The 23,307-nt window shown below is 55.0% G+C and overlaps 1 protein-coding gene across 2 annotated transcripts in view; it reads left to right on the forward strand.

Annotated features, from left to right (window-relative positions):
- The first annotated feature begins 1,092 nt into the window (after nt 1–1,092).
- The window catches only part of SNX8 (sorting nexin 8), a 33,952-nt gene continuing 11,737 nt past the window's right edge, over nt 1,093–23,307 (forward strand). The window contains exons 1-4 of one of the 2 annotated variants that reach the window (XM_066273509.1): nt 1,093–1,188; nt 19,381–19,571; nt 19,929–20,046; nt 22,611–22,732. In XM_066273509.1, the coding sequence (XP_066129606.1) occupies nt 1,095–1,188; nt 19,381–19,571; nt 19,929–20,046; nt 22,611–22,732 (525 nt within the window). In that variant the 5' untranslated portion in view covers nt 1,093–1,094. Of the gene's footprint in view, nt 1,189–16,587; nt 16,744–19,380; nt 19,572–19,928; nt 20,047–22,610; nt 22,733–23,307 lie in introns of those variants that run through there. The other variant, XM_066273510.1, reaches the window with a different exon arrangement.

Here is a 23,307-nt window from a genome sequence, read left to right on the forward strand (position 1 = left end):
GGGGGAGGAGGCTGTACGTGAGACAGGGTCCAGTAGCTATAGCAAGGGGAACTATAGTAGCAACTTGGGGACCCTTCCTAGGGCCCAGGCAGGGGGTCTGGGATCTTGGCTATCACTCCCCTCGTGTTGTTGGCAGGCATCAGTATTAGGAGGTCCAGATCCTGACTTTGGAAACAAGGCCCTCCCTGATGGAGCACTACCAAGCTCTCTAGCCTCCTCTTCTGCCATGTCCTACACCCACCCCTTCAGCTCCAGGAAGACCCCGGCGTTTGCAGCTCTGACGCCTCAGACCTCAGCCTTTGCGCCTCTCCTGCTCCTTTGTCTTGTCCCTCCAGAATCAGCTCAGACTCCACCCCATCCGGGGTCCTTCAGCCCACTGGGCCGGGGACCCTCCTCTGCGTTGCGCCCGCAGCCCTGTTTGGGAATAGCCCTTCCTGCATTCCGGCCCCCTGTCCCTCTCTCTGTCCGCCCTTAGTGTGGGGAAGGTACCTGGTGCATCCTTGCGTACCGAGCACCCGGCACAGGCCTGCGGGACCTCCAGGCTGCAGCCAGGAGGCGCGAGTGAGTGAGTGGGTGAGAAGTGAGCGCATGAATGAGTGGATGAGCGCATGAATGGAGGCGGCTGAATGAGTGTGCTAACACAGGACGGAGTGTGTGGGCGGATGAGCAAGCGAGTGCGGGGCCGGAGCGTGCGTGGGTAGACGGGTAAGGAAGTGGCTAGGAAGCCCGCGAGGGGGGGTGAGCGTGTGACGAATGAGCGGGTGGGTGACGAATGAGCAGGCAGAGAGTGGGCGCCAGCAGCGAACCCGCGGGGAGGAGCGGCGCACGCGGGACGGCGGGAGCGCGGGCCAAGAAGGCACGCCACGATCGTGCCCTCGGCCGCGTGGCTGGGGCGGGCCGAAGGGCCGCGTGGGCGGGGCTAGCACACAATGGGCGTGGCGTAGTCGGGGCTATGCCGGGCGCGGGCTGGGACTGGGCGGGGCGTGGGCGGGGCCATGCCGGGCGCGGGCTGGGACTGGGCGTGGCGTAGGCGGGGCCAGGCCAGCGCGCGGCCGGGAGGGCGGTGCGGAGGAAGTCACGTGGCGCGCGCTCACATGACTGGCGGGGCGATGGACCCGCTGCCCGCCGCGGCAGTCGGGTCGGCAGCTGAGTTGGAGGCAGACGAGGAGGCGGACCCACCCGCGGCAGGTAAGGCGGGGGGCTGGCGGCGCACCTGGGCCCGCGACCCCCGGTGACCTCGCGGCCGCCAGCTCACTTCCCGACCCCGGCTACCTGCGCCGCGCCTCTTGTCCCACTCCCCGGGGCGCGCGTGACTCCGCGGGCTCGCTCTGCCGCCGCGGGGTCCCGGGCCCCGAGCACCTGTGCAGGTTGGCACCTCGCCGCGCGCTCCTGCCCGCGTCTCCACGGGACTGTCCAGACCCCCCGGGGCAGCGGTCCCGCGGTGCCCGGCCGCGTGGGCGCAGCGCCTGGACGCGTGGGGCCTCGGACGAGCAACTTTGTCGCTCAGAGGAGGACTTGTGTGTTCCCCAGCATATCGTCACGTTCGCCCGTGAGTGCTTTTCCGAATGGAGGGGCGTACACACTGAAAAGCCTGCAGAAAGCTTGGCTTTCCCGGGGCGCCCCTGCGTAGAGAACGTCCCGCCTCTAGCCCTCTAACTGCGGAACACCTGTGTTGTGTTGACTTGCTGTTTCTTCTTGGCAGCGAGCACAGAGTTGGGGGACTCCGCCTAGGGCGGTTGGCAAGGTGTTTCTGAGGAGGCCGTGCTTAAAAGGGTCTCTTGGTTTATTCATTAGGGAGGAAAGGGCGGCTGGAGTGGCATTCAGGCGGCCTGGGTGGGTGTGTGTTTGTGTGTGGGGACATTGCATTGGCCTAATGGATAGGAAGACCCTGGGTGAGTCTGAGTCTAGATAGCAGTTCCCGCCTCTTTGTTGGTCATTAGTTATTTTTCCTTGAGCTGGGAGCTGCGTAAGGGGAGTCATGTGATAGCTCTCGTTCTTGGTTAGGACATTGTGTTCGTGAGGTCACACGTTTGAGCCCAGCGTGGGCTAGTTGGCCCCACCTATACCAGGGCCCCGGCACTGGACCACTTGACCGGGTCACACTTGGAAATGGGAGGCTGGGATTGGGTGGGAGTACTCTTCGTCTTCCGCTGTAAAGCAGTTCCGAGTCCCTGGGAGTGGTGGTGGTGGTGGTGATGGTGGGGGTCTCTTCTTTGCAGGTACAGGGACTTAACTGGGTGTTTCACACCGGATTCACCTCCCTGGCTGCCATCATGGGGTCATTCACCATTAGGATGAGCTCTCCGAGACAGTCCTCCCTGTGATGTGACTTCCCCGGACTTCCCCGGCAGCTGGCTCTCCTTGGGGCCGCGGTGATTTTATTAGGTGCGTCCTGGTACGTCGAGTGTAGCATTGCTCAGTTTCCAGAGCGCTTTCCGGCCGCCAGGAGAGTCTCAGAGTGGGGTCCACGGGCCGGCAGATGGAGCTCATCCTTCCATTCCATCTCAGACCTTCCCCTCGTTCCGGGAGGCAGGTGAAGTGGTAGGAAAACCTTTTTTTCCTCACTGAAACACTGAAGCCAGCAAGCGGCAAGTGACAGGGTGTCGTGGTGGATGGTGGTTGGGTGGGCTGGAGTCCTTTGAGAGTGGATTTTGTTTGAGGATTGTGTGTGTGTCTCACACTTGAGTGGAGGTTGATTTTGAGTTGTTGAAGAAGTAGTGGTTGTGGTTTACAGACACAAAGCAAATTTCGTCCTCTCTGGTATCGTGTCCGCACAGTCAGTATTAATTGTGGGGACCCTGAGGTCTAGAGAGCTCTGTAGTACCTTTGGGATTGTCAGAAAAAAAAATTTCCGTGGTCACTGTGGTTTTCAGCATTTCTTACAATATTTTAAATCTTTGACGCTTGAGCTGTGAATGATAACTCCCCCAAAATTTAACTTTTCATTACACAGTACGTGGACAAACACATCTTTTTTATTTTTTATTTTTTTTTAAATTTTATTTATTTATTTTTAGAGAGGAGAGAGAGACAGAGAGGGAGAGAGAGGAGAGACAGAGAGAGAGAAGGGGGGAGGAGCAGGAAGCATCAACTCCCATATGTGCCTTGACCAGGCAAGCCCAGGGTTTCGAACTGGCGACCTCAGCATTTCCAGGTTGAAGCTTTATCCACTACGCCACCACAGGTCAGGCTCTTTTTTTTTTTTTTAAGAACATACTAGACTAAGTTTAAGTCTCGTCTCAATTGCAGCCCCCCCCCCCCCCTCGTTACCAGGGAAGAGCAGTGTTCTCTGTTTGGGATGGATCCTTTCAGTTCTGTTTTTGTGTGTGTGTGTGTGTGTGCTCAGAGAACACACACTTCCACGCCCACACAGCCTGTGTTTCCCTGCAGTGGTGTGTCAGTTTCCCAGAACACACGTTTCGCCCCTCACAGTTCTGGTGGTCAGTCGTTGGAAAGAGGTTTTCCTGGGCTGGCATTCAGGTGTGGCCAGGGTTGATTCCTTCTCGAGAGGCCCCGGGGGTGGGGTGGGGATTTATTTTCTGGCCCTTTCTAGCTTCCGGAGGCCTCTGCATTCCTTGGCTGATGGTGCCTTTTCTCCAGCAGCCCTGGGCCACATCTTTCTCATGCTGAGCCATCGTCTCTGGCTCTTCCTGTTCTGTCCCCTGTCCCACCTGTGAGGACCCTTGAGGTTACATTGGGCTCACCTGCGTACTCCACGACTCTCACTGTAGCATAAGGGCAGCTGCAGCTCTCGTTCCCCTTTACTGTGTAACTGAGCAGATTCACAGGGGATGAGGATGAGGATGAGGATGTGGATGTCGATGTCTTGGGGGTCTGGTCTGTTATTGTGCCGACTGCTAGTAGATGGCTACCCTAAGAGTGGACTTGCTGGATACTGACAAATTCTCCTCTAGAGTGACAGTGACCAGTTTATAATTGTAATAGCAATGTATTTTTTTTTAAAAATTTTTTTACAGAGAAAGAGAGAGAGTCAGAGAGGGATAGACGGACAGAGAGACAGGAACGGAGAGAGTTGAGAAGCATCAATCATTGGTTTTTCGTTGCGACACCTTAGTTCATTGATTGATTTTTCATATGTGCCTTGACCGTGGGGCTACAGCAGACCGAGTAACCCCTTGCTCGAGCCAGTGACCTTGAGTCCAAGCTGGTGAGTTTTGCTCAAACCAGATGAGCCCGCACTCAAGCTGGCGACCTTGGGGTCTCGAACCTAGGTCCTCTGCATCCCAGTCCGACGCTTTATCCACTGTGTCACCACCTGGTCAGGCTCATTTTTGTTTTGATTGGCATTTCCTTGATGATTAATTCCTTGAGGTTTTGTTTCTTGTAATAATTTCACCTTGGGCAACCTCTCTGAACTGTTTATATCTTGATTGGGAGGCTCTAGCTGAGCCAGTGACCCCTTGCTCAAGCCAGCAACCTTTGGGCTCAAGCCAGCAACCTTTGGGCTCAAGCCAGCAACCTTTGGGCTCAAGCCAGTGATCTTTGGGCTCAAGCCAGCGACCTTTGGGCTCAAGCCAGCGATCTTTGGGCTCAAGCTAGTGGCCATTGGGCTCAAGCCAACCACCTTGGGATCATGTTGATGACCTCACACTCAAGCTGGTGACCCCACACTCAAGCTGGATGAGCCTGCACTCAAGCCGGCGACCTCGGGGTCATGTTGATGACCTCACACTCAAGCTGGTGACCCCACGCTCAAGCTGGAGGAGCCTGCACTCAAGCCGGCGACCTCGGGGTTTTGGACCTGGGTCCTCAGTGTCCCAAGTCAACGAACGCTCTATCCACTGTGCCACCACCGTTTACGGGACTGTTCATATGTTTTGCCTATTTTCTTATGGGATTGTCTTTTTTTTTTTTTTTTGAATTTGTAGCAGTTCTTTTTGTATTTTGGATGTAAACCCTTTGTGGATTTTATATGGAAAATAACTATCAAAACAGCTGATTGACCAGAACGTTCTGTTCCCAAACTGCAGGATGAGCATTTATTTCGGGGCTTCTTTGAAGTGACAAATGCAGCAATTGTGACTCAGAACAAGAATGGCCAAGAACGAGTGTGCTGTGTGCTCGATTGTCTGGTCTGATTTGTTTGGATTGCGTCACACCAATAAAATCGTACGTGGACCCTGGGTATCCTGGTTCCGCTCTCTGCAGCCGTGTGCGCCTAGACTGGGTCTTTAGAACAGGAGAATCAGCTTCTCTCCCGGTTAGAGCAGCTCATTCCGTGGCATTCCATTCATTCCATCCGCTGAGGAGGCTCCGAGCTGGAGCCATTTGTCTTTGCAAAACCTGCAAAACCTTGGGATGCTTCCTGGTTGTCTGTGGGGCAAGGTCTTAGCTCTGGTCCTCATGCCGCCCCGTCTGCATGCCTGGGCGACTTCCGTGCCCTCTGTGCTCCAGCCGCCAGCCTTCCCCGCTCCTCTGCCCATGCACGTTTGTCAGAAGTCACTGAGCTGTCTCTGAAGATGTATGTGTTCGGCTGTGATTAACTCATAACTCAAAGTTCTGTTTGCATTCAGGCAGAAAACCCCCTGTCCCGCCTCCCTCCCTCCTTCCTTTCCTCCCTCCCTCACACACAGTTTTATTGTCAGCTCCTTGGGCAAAAACTACAGTTTTTTCTTACATCCCAGTATCTAGAACAGGGGTCCCCAAACTTTACACAGGGGGCCAGTTCACTGTCCCTCAGACCGTTGGAGGGCCGGACTATAAAAAAAACTATGAACAAATCCCTATGCACACTGCACATATCTTATTTTAAAGTAAGAAAACAAAACGGGAACAAATACAATATTTAAAATAAAGAATAAGTAAATTTAAATCAACAAACTGACCAGTATTTCAATGGGAACTATGCTCCTCTCACTGACCACCAATGAAAGAGGTGCCCCTTCTGGAAGTGCGGCAGGGGCCAGATAAATGGCCTCAGGGGGCCACAGTTTGGGGACCCCTGATCTAGAATGATCATCTGTGTAGAGAGGGCTCAAGTGTTTGAGTGGAATTGGGTTTTTATTCTAACTTTTTTTTTAAGGATAGTACCACATTTTAATTTGGTAGTTATGTGAATATTATTTAAGTCTGTGTTATTGGTCTTTACACTTTTGTCTGTCTCACACACACACACACACATATACACAATTTGCAAGGTAAAATGTGTCAATGTGGAGAAAGAGGAACTGAAGTACTATTATTGTGTAGAACAAATTTTGGCAGAATTTGTGGTTAGCAAGAAAGGGCCGTGTTCCGGGTGGGGGAATTCTGTTTTGGTATTAATCTTTCCTTCCTGAGAAAAGTGTGCCGTGCTTGCTGGGTTGACGGGGAGGGAGACTGCAGTGGCCGGTGGCCGGTGGCCGGCCCTGCTGTGTCCCTGTGGTTAAAGTCTAGGAGCGCGGGTGTGGCCGATTTCAGGGATGTGGTGATCATGTCACCTTCTGAGTAACTGGAGTGTGTTTGGCCTTTGCATGTTTTTATTGGTAAGAAGTCCAAACCCGACTCAAGGGGTAAGCACACTTTTTGAAAATATCAGGATTAAGATACCGTGTTATCCGTTTCACAGTGGAAGATGTTGGGGGAAGGCCGAGATCCTGACATGTTAAGAGGACTTGCTGACAACATACCTCGGCCCACAAAGGTGGGCACAGGGGATCTTGTTTTAAAAGTCTTGTTGGAATTTTGGATTCTCTTAGTTTCCACTCTCTAGTTACTGTTGGAGGGGTGTTTAGAGTGAAATAAATGTATCATTGTATCGGTATCTGTCCTGACGCAGAGTCCCACAGAGAGTCAGCAGGAGGCCCCCTGCTTCTGCTGTGTCTGAGGTCTGTGAGTGTTGGTGTTGCTGGATGTCCAGCTGTTCCAGGGGCCCCTGTCCCCAGAGGAAGGAGGACCCGGGCCCGGGGCCGTGGCAGCAGGAGCCGTACCTGGGAGCCTCACCTGCTCTTCAAAGCATCCCTTCCGCGGAGGCTGTCTGCTCAGAGGAGAGTCAGGTGACTCGTGACTTAGCACAGTTAATTATCTGAGAACATAATTTCACCTCCCAACTCCTGAGACTGTCCTGTCCGGGCTGGGGGTGGGTTGGCCTTCCTGGAACCGGCCACTCACGGCTGGGGTTGCGCTCCAAGGGTGGAGTAGTGAATGCTCTTGAGAATGAGGAAGGCCTGTGTGTGCTCTGCCGGTCTGCCTTTGTCGGGATGTGGGGGCCTCAGGGAAGTCTCTGTGTCACGTGGCGAGGTGTGGGCATGCTTCCCCCAGGACAGACTGGGTAATGGGCAGCCCCCTCAGTGGGAGACATTGACGTGGAGGGTGACCTTTGCAGGTGCGGTGGTGACGTGGTTGTACTGACTACCAGGGCTTTCAGAGCACCTGCTTGTACGGAGGAGCTGATCTGCACAGTAATCCTGTGAGGGAAACCTCTCATCACCCTTATTACAAGTGGGGAAACTGAGGCACGCCACAGTTTTTCATACACGGTTCCCTTGCCCAGGACCATACAGCTGGTAAATGGTGGGGCTGGGTTCACACCTCAGTGTCTGGCTGCAGTTAGGACATGGCCGGTGTTACCTCTGCTGCAGTCCACGCAGGCTGGCATCCTGTGCCCGCATCTCAGGAACCTCCCTTAACCATTGGTGGCCTACCACTCCCAGGTGGAGCGGGCCTTCCTCCCCCGGTCTCCCTGACAGTGAGCTGTGGACCAGAGACCACTCTTTGCGGAAAGGGAGCGCACTTGAGTAATGGGCTGGGACATAGTGACTGGAGTGTGCACCGAGGTTGTCTGCAGAAGAACTGTTCCTGCAAAGTCTGGGGTTAAGCTCTGCGCCACGTCTGCAGAAAATGCCGGCTCAGTCTGGGAACTGGGTGTGGCCCCGAGTTTGTTTCCAGTTGAGGTCAATGCTGTCACCCTCAAAACACACATCGCTTCCCTGATTCTGTGACGCCCGGGCTGGGGTCCCTCCTCTTGGGAAGATGTGCAGGTTGTCCTGGGAACCGCTGTTGGAGCTTGGGGTGTGCACACACACCGGACGAGACACCCCAGATGAGTGACTAGCCTTCTCTGCACGAGTGCCAGGCCTCCCGATGCAGGGCAGATGCAGTGGTGGGATATACTAACTGCCCATCTGTCCCTTGCTGTGACGGTGTCCCAGTTCCTGCTTTGCTCACGCCACTCCCGAGGCGTCCCTTCTTCTGGTTGGTGAACAGCATTGCTGGGTGTCTACGCTGCAGGCAGGTGGAAGGCGGGGTCTTGTCCGTACCCCCGGCGATCCCTTCCGTAGATCAGCGCATTCGGTTGAGTGGGTTTCACTGTCTCTCGCTCGGCTTACGCCATCGGGTCACCACTGCTTGGAACTTGAGCGGAAGGCCCGTCAGGCTGGGCACCGAGGCCCTCCGTCCCGCCCACGCCGGGATTGGGCCGCACGCGGTCCTGTCAGATGTTTTGGAATATTTTCACTTTCGTGTCAGAAGGTCCCAGAAAACCCGAGTCACTTTCAGACGGAACCAGAACCAGCCAGACCCAGGATGAAGAGTGTGAACAAGGATAGAAACCGAAAACAGGTCGACTTTAGTTAGACGGGGATTTTCTTTTTTAACTTTGAACTTCTCCATTGGAAGTTATTCCAAGATTCCCCACTTCAGCTAAAATAGTATTCTTCTTAAACTGTGGAAAATGTCATTGGGCCTCCCCACATGACAAAACTGAGAGACCCACGAGGTTTTCTGAGGAACAGACGCCCCTCCCGGGAGGGTCCGCACGTCCACGGGGAAGCGGCCATCCGGCGGCCCGCGGCTGGCTCCTCGTGCTCTGATTGGAGTCGGAGGGAATCACCTGACAGGTGACGGCTTTTGGCCTTGACTTCAGCCTTCTGACGTCTTCCGGAAACAAACCCGTGATTTTTCCCCTTGGAGGTCTGGTCCCTGTGTTTTCCTCAGAAAGGAATCACTTGAAAATGTCCTGTTTGAGGGCGAGCGGGTGGCTCGCACATGTCTGAGGTCCCCGGACGGTCAGCCACCGCCTGTGAGGACCACTGGGACCACTGGAATGTCGGCAGTTGTTCAGTGTCTGACGGGAACATGATGGCACCTTCTGTCCTGGGACCTGGTGCTGGAGGGCGTGCTGTCCCCGGGCCAGCAGTCATTTGAGCTGTGCTTTGATCTGGCAACTTATCATCTGGTGTGCAGGTCCTTTCAAAACTAAAGGCCCTGGCGTGCGGAGGACCCGGGTTCGATTCCCGGCCAGGGCACACAGGAGAAGCGCCCATTTGCTTCTCCACCCCTCCGCCGCGCTTTCCTCTCTGTCTCTCTCTTCCCCTCCCACAGCTGAGGCTCCATTGGAGCAAGGATGGCCCAGGTGCTGGGGTTGGCTCTGTGGCCTCTGCCTCAGGCGCTGGAGTGGCTCTGGTCGCAACATGGCGATGCCCAGGATGGGCAGAGCGTCGCCCCTGGTGGGCGTGCCGGGTGGATCCCGGTCGGGCGCATGCGGGAGTCTGTCTGACTGTCTCTCCCCGTTTCCAGCTTCAGAAAAAAATGAAAAACAAACAAACAAACAAACAAACAAACAAAAAAAACTAAAGGCCCAGGCCCGGGGCGCTGTTTTGAAAAATTGAAACAACTTTTTTATTTATTGATTTTAGAGAGAGAGAAAAGGAGAGAAAGAACCATAGATTTGTTGTTCCACTCATTCATGCACTCATTGGTTGCTTCTACTTATTTATTTATTCATTTTAATGGTTGAGTCTTTTTATTTATTATTTATATTTTCTCTTCTTTTCCAAGTGAGAGGAAGGGAGATAGACTACTGTATGTGCCCTGACAGAGATCAACCCGGCACCCCACCTGGGGCTGATGCTCTGCCCATCTGGGGCCATGCTTGCAACTGAGCTATTTTTAGTGCCCGAGGCAGAGGCTCCACAGAGCCATCCTCAGCAGCCGGGGCTGATGTTCTTGAACCAATAGAACCATGGTTGTGGGAAGGGTAAAGAGAGAGAGAGAGATAGAGAGAGATAGAGAGCCATAGAGAGAGAGAGGAGAGAGAGTGGGAGGGGTGGAGAAGCAGATGGTGACTTCTCTTGTGTGCCCTGACCGGAATCGAACCTGGGACATCCACATGCCAGGCTGACACTCTCCCACTGAACCAACCAGCCAGGGCCTCATGGTTGATTCTTATATTATATGTGCACTGCCCAGGGATCGAAGCCACAGCCCACACCTTGGTGTATTAGAAACAATGCTCTGACCACCAGAGCCACCTGGCCGGGGCCTTACATCTTACATCTTTTTTTAAAATTCTTGCCACCGAACGTGAATGGATGGTCTTGTCCCTACTTTTAGAGATGAGAAAACCGAGTACAGAGAAGTGAGCTGCTTGTTCAGCGTCAGAGGAGTCAGGGACTTGCGGGGAGACAGTCTGGCCTCTGCCCCCAGCCTGGGGCATGCCGGCCTCCGCTCCTGTCCTGTCTGGGGTGTTGGGTGAGTCGGAGGGAACGCAGGACTTGGTGCCATCTGCTAACCTGGCACAAGTAATCTTGGCCCAGCTGGGCCTCTGGCCTCCACATCTGTAAGATGGGACCACAGTTCCTTGCTCAGAGCGTTGTGGGTTAGAGAGATGTCATGCAGCATCTGGGAAGGTGCCACGCAGTGGGAAGTTTCGCTGGTAATGGCTCTTCTTCAGTGGTATACAGCTTTCCTGGGGACAGTCCGTAGGGGCCCCGTCATGAGCACTGGAGGGCTGGTCAGCTCCAACTGGGGTTGGGAAACTCTTCACTGGCCAAGTGGTGTTTGAACGGAGCTTCTGAGGCTGAAGGGGGCGCAGGTCAGACTTTCTTGGGCTGATAAGCACTGGAAGGCACGAGGGACCTTAAGGGATAGTTTGTTTCTACTTTGCTTCAAGGTGAAAACACTCACACCGTTGCAGGAAGAGGGAAAAGTTTCTTGCTGTGTCGGTTGCTCATTCAGACTTTCATCATCGGGATTTTGACCTTACAGTCTCATTGCGGGGGGGGGGGGGGGAATGGGTGTGGCTGCGAAGTTGTCAGGCTGTGGGCATTGTCAGGTGGCGGAGGGAAGACACCGCCAATGTGAGGATGGCCTGGCGCAGTTCCCCAAAGCGGTGTTCTCTCTGCGTTCGCTGACCGAGGCTCAGCTCCTGTCACCGGCAAGACCTTCGTGAGGTCTGGTGGTGTGGGGAGGTCGTTAGGCTGCCTAGAAAGACATACTGGGCCTGGATAAAGACATACTGGGCCGGGGTGACTTTATGTGGCCTTCCTGCTTGTGTGCATAGACCCCTGCGGCCCCCCCACAAACCTCACTGAGCGCTGACTGTGCGGGGCACTGGTCTGGGTGTTGGGACGCTGGCTGTGAACTGGCCGCAGTTGGAGTGCATGCCCTTGCACGGCCCCGGGCAGTCTTCAGTGGACAGTGAGTAAGGGACGTGCTAGAGCACTGTGGCGGGAGCTGCGCAGGCAGGCCGCCCTGGTCATTGGGTCAGTGTCACAGAGAGTGGTATTTGCACCAAGACTCAACAGATCAAAGAGTCGGTCAGGGCCCTGGCCGGTTGGCTCAGCTGTAGAGCGTCGGCCTAGCGTGCGGAGGACCCGGGTTCGATTCCGGCCAGGGCACACAGGAGAAGCGCCCATTTGCTTCTCCACCCCTCCGCCGCGCCTTCCTCTCTGTCTCTCTCTTCCCCTCCCGCAGCCAAGGCTCCGTTGGAGCAAAGATGGCCCGGGTGCTGGGGATGGCTCTGTGGCCTCTGCCTCAGGCGCTAGAGTGGCTCTGGTCGCAACATGGCTACGCCCAGGATGGGCAGAGCATCGCCCCCTGGTGGGCAGAGCTTCGCCCCATGGTGGGCGTGCCAGGTGGATCCCGGTCGGGTGCATGCGGGAGTCTGTCTGACTGTCTCTCCCTGTTTCCAGCTTCAGAAAAATGCAAAAAAAAAAAAAAAAAATCAGTCAGGCAGGTATCTGGGGAGAGTGTCCCTGCAGAAGGGACCAGCGTGCAGGCTCCAAGGCCGGCGGATGGGCGCTGTGTTCCAGGTATGGTCAGGAAGCCAGTGTGGCTGAGGAGAGGTGACAAAGGGGCCACAGCAGGATGAGAAGGCGAGCACGGACTGAGGTCTGGGTGCGCGAGTCTGCCCGTGCAACAAGAACAGCCACCTGCAGCTCCACGGTCACACAGTGGGCCGCACACAACACAGTAACGGAAGAAGCCAGAAGTCGGAAACAGGAGCTTACAGTCTGATTCCACTCACTAACAGCACAGCAAGCAAAAATGACCTGCAGTGTTAGAAGGCGGCGGTTGCCCTTGGGGAGGGAGGGGCTTGAAAGGGACTGGGGGTCGAGGGGTGTTCATTAGGTGCCGTTTCTTCTGGGTGCTGTTACACTAGTGTATAAGTTCATTTGGCAGAACTGTTTTAATATGTATGCTTTTTTTTAATGCTTTATTTCAATATAAAAGAGTTGAAAAGCCAATGGGAAAAAGAACAATGTGTGTCTTTTATATTTTTTTATATTTGCATGTACTTTTGCACATTTATGTGGAGACGGTGCAGAGCTCTGCAGGACCCTGCTGTCCCTCGGCTGTAGGACTCCGGTTACTTGGAACAGGAAGGTGGGGAAGGTCTGCCCCTGTAACAGTTTATTTAAATGGTTTTCAGAAACAATGTGGCACAATGTCATCTGCAGTGAACTCTTGGGTGGATACATGGTTTCTGATTTTGTCCATCCTCTTCTGTATGTTTGGAATAGTTACCATCAAAACAAATGTATTAGGCCCTGGCCGGTTGGTTCAGCGGTAGAGTGTCGGCCTGGTGTGCGGGAGTCCCGGGTTCGATTCCCGGCCAGGGCACAAGGAGAAGCGCCCATCTGCTTCTCCACCCCTCCCCCTCTCCTTCCTCTCTGTCTCTCTCTTCCCCTCCCGCAGCCGAGGCTCCATTGGAGCAAAGATGGCCTGGGCACGGGGGATGGCTCTGTGGCCTCTGCCTCAGGCGCTAGAATGGCTCTGGATGCAACAGAGCAACACCCCAGATGGGCAGAGCATCGCCCCCTGGTGGGCATGCCGGGTGGATCCCGGTCAGGCGCATGTGGGAGTCTGTCTGACTGCCTCCCCGTTTCCAGCTTCAGAAAAATGAAAAACAAACAAACAAACAAAAAAAAACAAAGTATTTACCATTAAAAGAAATGTAACTATTTACAATTTATTTTTTACATTTTATTTATTCATTTTTTTAGAGGAGACAGAGAGAGAGAAAGAGACAGAGGAAAGAAATAGAAAGAACAGAAGGAGGAGCAGGAAGCATCAACTCCCATATGTGCCTTGACCAGGCAAGCCTGGGGTTTCGAACCGGCGACCTCAGTGTTCCAGGTTGACGCTTTTACCCACTGCTCCACCACAGTTCAGGCAGAAATGTAACTATTTAAAAGTATATTAGCCTACCCTGGACAGATAACTCAGTTGGTTAAGAGTGTTGGCCTGAGGTCCCCAGTCAGGGCACATACAGGAATAGGTTGATGTTCCTGTCTTTTTCTTTCTTTCTAAAATCAATCAATAAAAAATGTTTTTCTAAAAAAGATGACAGTGAAAAGTATATTAGAAGAAAGGCTGACTGGAAGCAGACCAGTGTTCACAGTGATTAATTGGCTAGGACTTAGGAGGGTTTTGCTTTTACTGGAAAAACTTAAAGAGCAATGTGGTCATGCAGGAGCACACTGAGTTAAAAAAAAAACCCCGCCACATTTATTATTATCCTGTACATGCGTAGAGTAAAATGCATATGGATATGTATAGGTGACAGGACTGGAGTGATTTTTTCTTGTTTCAAAATATTGTAATGTTACCTAGAATAAGTTATTAAAAGAAAAATGAACGGTAAGGTCAGTGGAATGGAGGCCATGAAAAGTCTGTGTAAGTGAGCTCTGGAGTTGGGGTTAAACTAAGAATGGGTGAGCAGCGGGTCATTTTTTAAGGTGTGCCGCCGGCTGAGAGACAGCTCTGTTTCCCGACGGTCAAGGGTGTTCCCGATGTCCTCTGACACGGAGCTGCTGGAGTCTCGATTCTGGGGCCACGGCCACGATAAGGACAAGGAAACTTCTGCTTCCACTTCCTGAGAACAGTTTGTCAATTTCAGAGTAACAGTAGCTTGGAGACTTTTTCATTCAGGGTGGAAACAATCTCCTGAGCCTAGAAGGAGCATTCACGTTGAAAATTGAGGTCCACTGCTCACCCCGTTTTGTGTTATTTTGGTGGGAAAGTTGTTGTCTGGTGCGTCCCCCGTTCAGCCCCCGTCTTGGTGAATAAATACAAGCAAGGTGGCAGCATTGGTGAGCACCCAGCTTTTGCTGGCTGTGGGGCATTGAATCCCTGCCCTCTGCTCTGCTCGCTCTGTGACAGTGGTTCTCAAACTGGCCCCTGGACCAGCAGCCTCACCTGGAACTTGTTAGCCATTCAGATTCTTGGTCCTCACCCGAGACTCTGGGGTGCGGCCCTGCATTTGGTGTTTTAAAAAAACATAACATAAAATTTTAACCATTTTTTTTTAAAGGAAGATAGATCAAAGACAGGAAGAGAGAGAGAGAATCAGAAGCATCAACTCGTAATTGTGTCACTTAGTTGTTCATTGATTACTTCTCATACATCTCTTGTTGGGGGGGCTCAAGTTGAGCCAGTGACCTGTGGCTCAAGCCAGTGACCTTGGGCTCAAGCCAGTGACCACGGGATCATGTTGATGATCCCACACTCAAGCCAGATGAGATCTCCTATTCAAGCTGGTGAGCCCGCACTCACGCACTCACGCTGGTGATCTTGGGATTGTGTTGATGACCCTGTGCTCAAGCCGGCCACCTCGGGGTTTTGAACCTGGGTCCTCAGCATCCCAGGTCGACCCTCTATCCACTGCGCCACCTCCTGGGCAGGCACAATTTTAACCATTTTCCAGTGTGCAGTTTGGTGGCATTAAGCACATTCCCGCTGTTGTACAACCACCACCTCCATCCGTTTCCAGAACTGACTCATCTTCCCAGACTAATCGTCACGCTCTCCCCGCCCCTGGTGCCCACCGTTTACTTCCTGTCTGTCTGACTGTGACTCCCTGGGTCCTCATCGTGGGGTCATCAGACAGTGCGTGTTCTTCCTAGCCTGTCTTCGCAGAGCACAGTGTCCTCAGGGTCTCCCGCCTTGTCTCTGGGGTCAGAGTGTCCTCAGGGTCACCTGTGTTGTCTCTGGGGTCAGAATGCCCCCCCCCTTTTTAAGGCTGAATTAATTTTCCATTGTTTGGATGGACTACATTTTGTTTGTTGATTCCTCAGTGGATACATGTTAGCCACTGGGAAATAATGCTTCTGTGAACATGGGTGTGCAAACACGTGTGTGTGTTCAGGTCTCAGCTTTCACTTGTTTTGGGTCTGAACCCAGAGGTGGAGTTGCTGGGTGACGTGGTCTGAACCCAGAGGTGGAGTTGCTGTGTGACGTGGTCTGAACCCAGAGGTGGAGTTGCTGGGTGACGTGGTCTATCTGTGTTCCACTGTTTGAGGAATCTCTGTGCCACCTTCCGGCTGTCCATACGGATTCCAGCTCCTCTGTGATGTTGCCCACGTGTGTTTTCTTTCTTTTTCTTTGGTAGCATCTGTTTCAGCCGTCTGTTTGAGCAGCCCTGCTGGGGGATGCTCCTGCTCGCTCAGCCTGGAGACTTCAGTCTGGCACGGTGCCTCCTCTCCGCTGGTCCCTTGATGTCCCCATGTTCTGGTGGCCCTGCAGCCGAGGATGGTGGTCGTGGTAGATCCTTGTGGTGGTCGAGCGTTGAACTTGGGGTCTGTATGAAGCCACGTTCGGTTTCACTCTGCCACGGAACAGGGACGATAGGGCCTTCCTCACTGCTGCAGGTGGCACCAAACGACCCTGCATTGCACTGCGAGGGGCTCTGTGCCTGCAGGGAGAGCCCAGGGGGTGCCAGGGCCCCTGGGGGTTGGGGGGCTCCTGGTGCTCAGCGCCACCTCCACTTGGGCGTGGCTGCCTGTGAGTGGCTGACGGTGCCCCGCCATGCAGATGCCCCAAGCCTGTTACTTCTGCCTCGGTCAGCATTTGCTGAGTGAGGTCGGCTTAGCTGCAGCGAGGGCATGCGTGACGGCACCGCCCGCTGGGCAAGCCTGTGTCTTCCCTGGCCCTTTGGACTCTGGTGAGCAGGGGCCCCGCTGTCACTGCTGGCAGGACTCTGGAGCTGGACCTCTCTGGATGTGGACTTGGCGGACGGCTGCCAGAGGTTCTGACGGACGTGTGATGGAAGGACAGAGGGTTGTGTGTGCGTGCTTGACCTGACGTCCCACTGCTTGGCATTTGTGGATAGCTGACCTGGGGGGACGGTTTTGTACCGGGAGGGTTGGAGCGAGTGGGGGGATGCCTTTAGAGAGAGGGGCCTGTGATCAAGACAGAGATGGTGACGGCCGGGCCGGGGCCAGCAGCATCCTCACCCTCAGTCTGCTGACCGGAAGCACAGAGGTGATCTCTCGCTGGGCCGTCCCGCTAGGAGATGACAGAGGCTGGATTTCAGCTCGCATCTGTCTGAGGTCGGAACCCACCCTGTCTCCAGGCTTCCAGTGCAGGGCCTGTGGCCTCCTTTCCAGTCCGTTCTGTCTCTGGGGCCAGTCTGGGCGCTGCTCTGGACTTGGCTACGAGAGTGTCCATTGAACTGCCCGTGAACTTGGCGGCTCCCCCACGGAAGCTCGGATTTGCCTCTGGGAGTCGGGCCCTCTGCAGGTGTGTGTGCTCTCTCACATGGCAGCGAAGCTCCTCTGAGCGACCCCTTTTCTTCTTACTTGTTTGTTTTGTGAAGCATGGTTGTCCTGTTTTTAGCAAATGGATATTTGGAACTGTGGTCCTAGACAGGCACTGATGTGCTTTCTCTTGTATCCATTTGCCTCTTCTGCACATTTCACGTAGCTGGAAACATCCCACGGCTGCTCCTTTGTGTCTGGTCCTTTCACTTCTCTGATTAGTCGTTTTAATAAAGACCTCTGTTTCCCTCTGCTCTCCTTCCGGCTTCTGTCACGGTGGCCAGGTGGGTCCTCGTGCACTTAGTTCCGGGTCGTCTCCAGCTGTGCTTGTCACCTCCTAGGGAGAGCCAGGCAGCATCTGAATGCCGACGGTGAGTCCCTCGCTCTGGGCTGGGTGTGCGTTCTGGGGCTGGGTGTCGGCCTCCCTTCTCTCAGCCTCAGGGTGCCGGCCCGTGGTCACGGCACCCGTCCCACTCTCCGACGTCGGGTGTTTGCAGACTGCACCTGGCAGGGGTGGTGGACCCTCGGGGGCTGTTTGCTGAATGGGTGGAACATTAATGGGCTCAGCCGCTGCCCATTCATCACTGAGTTCCCGGAGTGGGTGCTTGAGATGGCGCCGGCAGCGTGTTGACTGAGGACAGTGTGGTCCCTGATGGGACTGTAAACACTTCTGAGGCCCTCAGGTGTTTCCACACAGAAACGTGCTGGGTTCTTGGGATGAGTGGGGGGGACAAGTACCCTCCAGGGCTGTGTTCTCCACACGTGTTTGGCTGTTAAGATATTGGGGACTCCTCACGCAGGTGCACACACACACTCCTTATATAGACATAAACTCATATACACACACTCACGTACACACACCTACCATACACTCTGTATACACAGGTGTGCACACATGTCCACATACAGTCGACACACATAAATGAACACTTATATGCACACCCCTCACACACATATACTCATGTACACACACTCACAGACATATGTATATGCTCATGTCCATATATACTTGTACTCACACACACACACACATACCCCTCGCACCCCTCATACACACACGCATGGTCTTGCACACATAAACACACACACATTTCAGTAAGGTGAATGCATGAGCTCCCTGGCCACTACATTGTGTACTTGCTAATAAGGCCGCAGAACAGAAATTAAGGAGGAAAAGATAAAAGTGCAGATGCAAGAGCCCCTGTACCTCTGCCCTTTGGACTTCTCTGTCCCCAGAGGACGCTGCCCCCTGGATGCTGTCCCCGGGCACTGCACATTGGTGCTCACGGTTCAGAGCACTTGCTACTTCGTTTCTGTGGAGTTTCTCTGGGACCCTGGGGGCTCCCAAGCAAACAGTGAGGCTTTGGTTTATTTTCTTCCTTAAGCTTTAAGGTTAAAGGCAGCTGGATTTTAAATCCTCAGATACTGAGTAATTTATTTTAATTTTTAGATAAGAGGAGGCGAGATAGGCATACTCCTGCATGTGCCCCAACTGGAATGCCCCTGGCAGCCCTGTCTGGGGTCGATGCTTGAATACTAAGCTATTTTTAGTACCTGAGGCTGATGTGCTTGGACCAACCGAACTATCCTCAGCCTGGGGCCACACTTGAACCAATTAAGCCACTGGCTGTGGGAGGGGAAGAGAGAGAGAAGGGGGAGAGGAAGGGGGAGAAGCAGATGGTCACTTCTCCTGTGTGCCCTGACCGGGAATCGAGCCCGCACATCTGTATGCCTGGCGGACGCTCTACCCACTGAGCCGCCAGCCAGGGCCAGATGCTGCGTAATTTCACTGATGGAAGTCATCCTGTCATTCGCTCTCTCTGGAGTGGAGCCCGGACTATTGCTGTAAGAAGTTAGCCCTAGAATGGCGATATAAAATTTGGAAAAAATATAAGACACCTACACTTTGTTTTACGTACCGGAATAAGACCCCCCCCCCCCCGTGGGACACCTGGACTTAACTTTTTATTGAAAAGACCTTTTTTTCTCTTTAGACTGTATGTGCTAAAAATCAAACGGACTCTTTAACATGATTTTCCTCTGTGTGTGTGTGTGTGTGTGTGAGCTGTAACATCTCTGAGCCGTCTGCCGCTGTGTGAGTGATGCCTGCTGACCTCTTGTCTGAAGGTAGCTGAAGCTCTGGGGCATAGTTCTTTGATTTGCAGGAACACGAATCCTCGCTCTGCACACACATGCGGGAGTTTTACAGATGTGAGTGATTGTTTCCACGTATGAAAGTGGTATGTGTTGTAGAAACACGGGGACCTGCAATCCCATGGCCACTTCCTTTGTTTTACCTCTTTTCTTGGCTGTAAAGGGTCTCTTTTACACACCACTTGTCAGTGTGTCCCCAAGTTGAACAGGAGATCCTGGAAATTGGGTGTGTTTGCTGATTCATGAGCAGATGGAGCCTCAGAGCGGGACCTGGCCCTGCGTGCCAGCTCTGAGCGTCGGCTCCGGGCGTGAATGGGTGGGTGTGAGCTCGGTGGGCGTGGGATCTGGCTGGTAACTGGCCCGTGTCCCTGTGCTGGGCTAGCTCACTGTGCAGGGTCCGAGAGCTGGCGGGAGCCCCCGTGTCCCGAGCAGCAGGTCCCGCTGAGTGTCACCTTCTCTCCTCCAGACTTGCCAGCGCCCCAGGTCAGCGAGCAGAGAGACCTGGACCCCAGTCGAATGCAGATGCCGCAGGGGAACCCGCTGATGCTCTCGCACACCCTGCAGGAGCTGCTGGCCCGGGACACCGTGCAGGTGGAGCTCATTCCCGAGAAGAAGGGCCTCTTCCTGAAGCATGTGGAGTACGAGGTCTCCAGCCAGGTAACTGTGTGTGTGTGTGTGGGGGAGGGAGGCCAGGGGACAGACCCAGACGGGGACGGCAGAGACCCAGGCTGCCCAGCAGGCCTGGCCGGGTGTGCGTGTCCCTCCGTCTCGTCGTGGTCTGACCAGTGATCGAACCCGCAGCTTCGGTGTATTGGGACAATGCTCTGACCAGCCGAGTGACCGGGCCGGGCAAGCTGGATGATGTTTCAAGTCTGCGTGACCGTAATACATTAAGAAAGTGTGGGGCTTACTTTTGGGAAAGGCCTGTGACAGGAGAGGAGGAGTTAGGACTCTTCTGTTGGGGAGAAGAGCATGCTGTCGTCACGTCTGAGTGTGGGGCCTCTTGCCTTGTAGCGCTTCAAGTCCTCCGTGTACAGACGGTACAACGACTTTGTGGTCTTCCACGAGCTGCTGCTCCAGAAGTTCCCGTACCGCATGGTGCCCGCCCTGCCGCCCAAGAGGATGCTGGGAGGTACGGCTGGATGGCTGGGTGGGGGGGAGGTCGGGGGTGGACGGAGGTACGGCTGGGTGGCTGGGCGGGGGGGTCGGGGGTGGACCCAGGTGCGCGCTCTGCTTCTGGCCGTCTTCCGGCAGGGGACTGGCTCCTCGTTAATCCTGGGTCACAGCTGCGCCTTAGCGCCCAGGCCTGGTAGGGGACGGTGATGTCACCTGGTGTCCTTGGCCTCCACGGGCCTTCTGCTTGGTAACTGACAGGTGGGGGGGCTCCGCATTGTGTACGGGAGGAGAGGAGCCCAGAGCTCCTTCCCGGTCGCGGCCAGGACGTGCTGGACGTGAGGAGGACCGAGAGCTGCCTGTCCTGCCTGTTTGTGTGAAGCCCCCTCTGCAGCACAGGATTGGGTGGCTTCTCAGAGGAGCAGGCGGGTGGGGGAGGCCCTCCAGCCTCTGAGACGAAAGTGATGCAGGCCACACCTTCACCTGGCACCTGCAGGCACCCGGGGCTGGCGAGGTCGCAGGTCCCAGCCCTTCTGTGCTGGCTCATTTCTCCTGGGGTGCCAGGCGGGTACAGCGCAGGGAGAGAGGGTGGCTGCCTCCTGTCCTGTCCGGGACCCTCAGTCCCACAGCCCTGTGTCAACTCCAAATAAAACTTGGCGAGAGGACGCGGGCCCGAGGCCGACCAGCTGGTTTTCTGCCATTTCCCAGCCGTTCTAAAGTGATGATGTTGACGAGTGGGGAAGTGGCCTGAGGTTTAATACTGGTGTCTAGTTTTCAGCGTTCTGAAATCTTAGAATTGAGTGTCCTTTTCCTTCTCGCGGTCATGGACATGCTCAGAGTCTAGATCAGGCGTCCCCAAACTACGGCCCCCTGAGGCCATTTATCCACCCCCCCCCCCCGCAATTCCGGAAGGGGCACCTCTTTCACTGGGGGGTCAGTGAGAGGAGCACTGTATGTGGTGGCCCTCCAACGGTCTGAGGGACAGTGAACTGGCCCCCTGTGTAAAAAGTTTGGGGATCCCTGGTCTAGATGATGTAATTCTCTTACCAACCTGTCTGAGCACCACGGAACAGATCACTCACAGGACAGGACGGGCTGACCGGGAGTAATGCTCAGGGCAGGCGAAACTGTGTCCCTGGGGAGGTGAATGTGTACTGACACCCACGTGGCAGAGTGAGTGAGTGTGGTCACGGCCTCAGGCCTGGACACTGTCGGTGCCCATTGTGTGGGTCAGCGTTTGTGGCAGCCTGGCCCTCTGTGCAAGGAGTCCTGCTGGTCCGGGGGTGTTTTTTCAGTAGCTTAAAAATATTTCACTTATATATTTTTATCGATTTTATTTTAGAGAGAGAGGAAGGACCTGGGGGGAGTGGGGAGGAGGGCATCGACTTCCTGTTCCACTTATGAGGCATTCATTGGTTGAGTCTCATGTGTGCCCTGACTGGGATCCAACCTGCAACCTTGGCACATCTGGGTGATGCTTTCATCAACTGAGCTATCCAATCATGGCTAAAAATGGTATTTTGAGCACTATTTCTATTTGTGGTCAGACTTAGATACCTTTAATGTACACATCCACTTTTTTCCCTCGAAGCAAAACTGTTTCGCCCAATTGAACTCTGTTGATTGGTTCCACCACAGGGTGAGTTGTAAGCGACGTGAATTGGAAACTGGGTCGAGTGAGTGAGAGAGAAGCCCTTCCTTACAGGAGGGTCATAGGAGACGTCTTGACTGTGGGGAGTCCCGGTGTGTGTGTGGGTCAGGCTCTGTGGATTCAATCAGCAGGCTCTGGGGTTTCTGTGGCTACTCCTGACCCCACATGTGTGAGGAGGTGGGGCTCTGCGCTCCTCCTCCTGCAGCCTCTGTGGGTGTGACGTCCACCGCCCTGCGCTGGCTGCCCGGCGTGCCCCCGGCCCCTCTCTGAGACGCTCTGTGGGTGTGACGTCCACCGCCCTGCACTGGCTGCCTGGCGGGCCCCCGGCCCCTCTCTGAGACGCTCTGCGCTCCCCCTCCTGCAGCCTCTGTGGGTGTGACGTCCACCGCCCTGCGCTGGCTGCCTGGCGTGCCCCCGGCCCCTCTCTGAGACGCTCTGTGGGTGTGATGTCCACTGCCCTGCGCTGGCTGCCTGGCGTGCCCCCGGCCCCTCTCTGAGACGCTCTGTGGGTGTGATGTCCACTGCCCTGCGCTGGCTGCCTGGCGTGCCCCCGGCCCCTCTCTGAGACGCTCTGTGGATGTGATGTCCACTGCCCTGCGCTGGCTGCCTGGCGGGCCCCCGGCCCCTCTCTGAGACGCTCTGTGGATGTGATGTCCACTGCCCTGCGCTGGCTGCCTGGCGGGCCCCCGGCCCCTCTCTGAGACGCTCTGTGGGTGTGATGTCCACTGCCCTGCGCTGGCTGCCTGGTGGGCCCCCGGCCCCTCTCTGAGATGCTCTGTGGGTGTGATGTCCACTGCCCTGTGCTGGCTGCCTGGCGTGCCCCCGGCCCCCCTCTGAGACGCTCTGTGCGCGCTCAGCGTGGACGGCCTCGGGCCCCGAGAGTGCGGTGTCCCCACCGTGAGGATGTCTGCTGACGGTGGCTGTCTCTTCAGCTGACAGGGAGTTCATCGAGACCCGCAGGAGAGCACTGAAGCGTTTCATTAACCTGGTGGCCCGGCACCCCCCCTTCTCGGAGGACGTGGTCCTCAAGCTGTTCCTGTCCTTCAGTGGCCCCGTGAGTACAGGGGAGGTGCGGGCGGGTCCCGGTCAGGAGCTCTCGTGTTTCTGCTCCTCTCGTTTTGTGTCCCGTGGGCGGCGGCCCCGAAGGAGCCTGTTTTACAGTGGCCGCCCTGAATAAGGCTATTGTCTTCCCAAATAGCAGGTAGGGCACGAGGTTAAGAGGCTCCTTGGCCTTGACTTCGCAGGGTTTTTGAATCCGTGAGGGGTGGGGGTTCTCAGTGCAGCAGTGTGGGGCCTGCAGCTGACACGTGGGAGGTGGTGTCGTTTGTGGAGGGTTTACAGACGTGCTAGAGACTCCAGATGTGAATACGTGTTTCCTTTAAAAAAAAAAAAGGCCCCATTTCACCAAGTGTGCCTGGCAGTGCCGGCCGAGTCTCTGGCAGAGCTGCGTGATGGCCGTGTCCTGGGGACAATCTCTGCATTGATTTCGGGGGAAGCCAGGTGGCAGTGCCTGGGCCTACTCTGCTTCACAGGCCCAGGTCAGAGGCAGGACGCTGGGGCAGGGCCACCGCCTTGGCCGTGGCCTGGTCCCCAGGAAGACTGGCTCTTCCGTAGGAAAGGAGGTTTTGC

The sequence above is a fragment of the Saccopteryx bilineata genome, chromosome 4 (assembly GCF_036850765.1).
Source record: "Saccopteryx bilineata isolate mSacBil1 chromosome 4, mSacBil1_pri_phased_curated, whole genome shotgun sequence".
Classification (NCBI taxonomy): Eukaryota; Metazoa; Chordata; class Mammalia; order Chiroptera; family Emballonuridae; genus Saccopteryx; species Saccopteryx bilineata.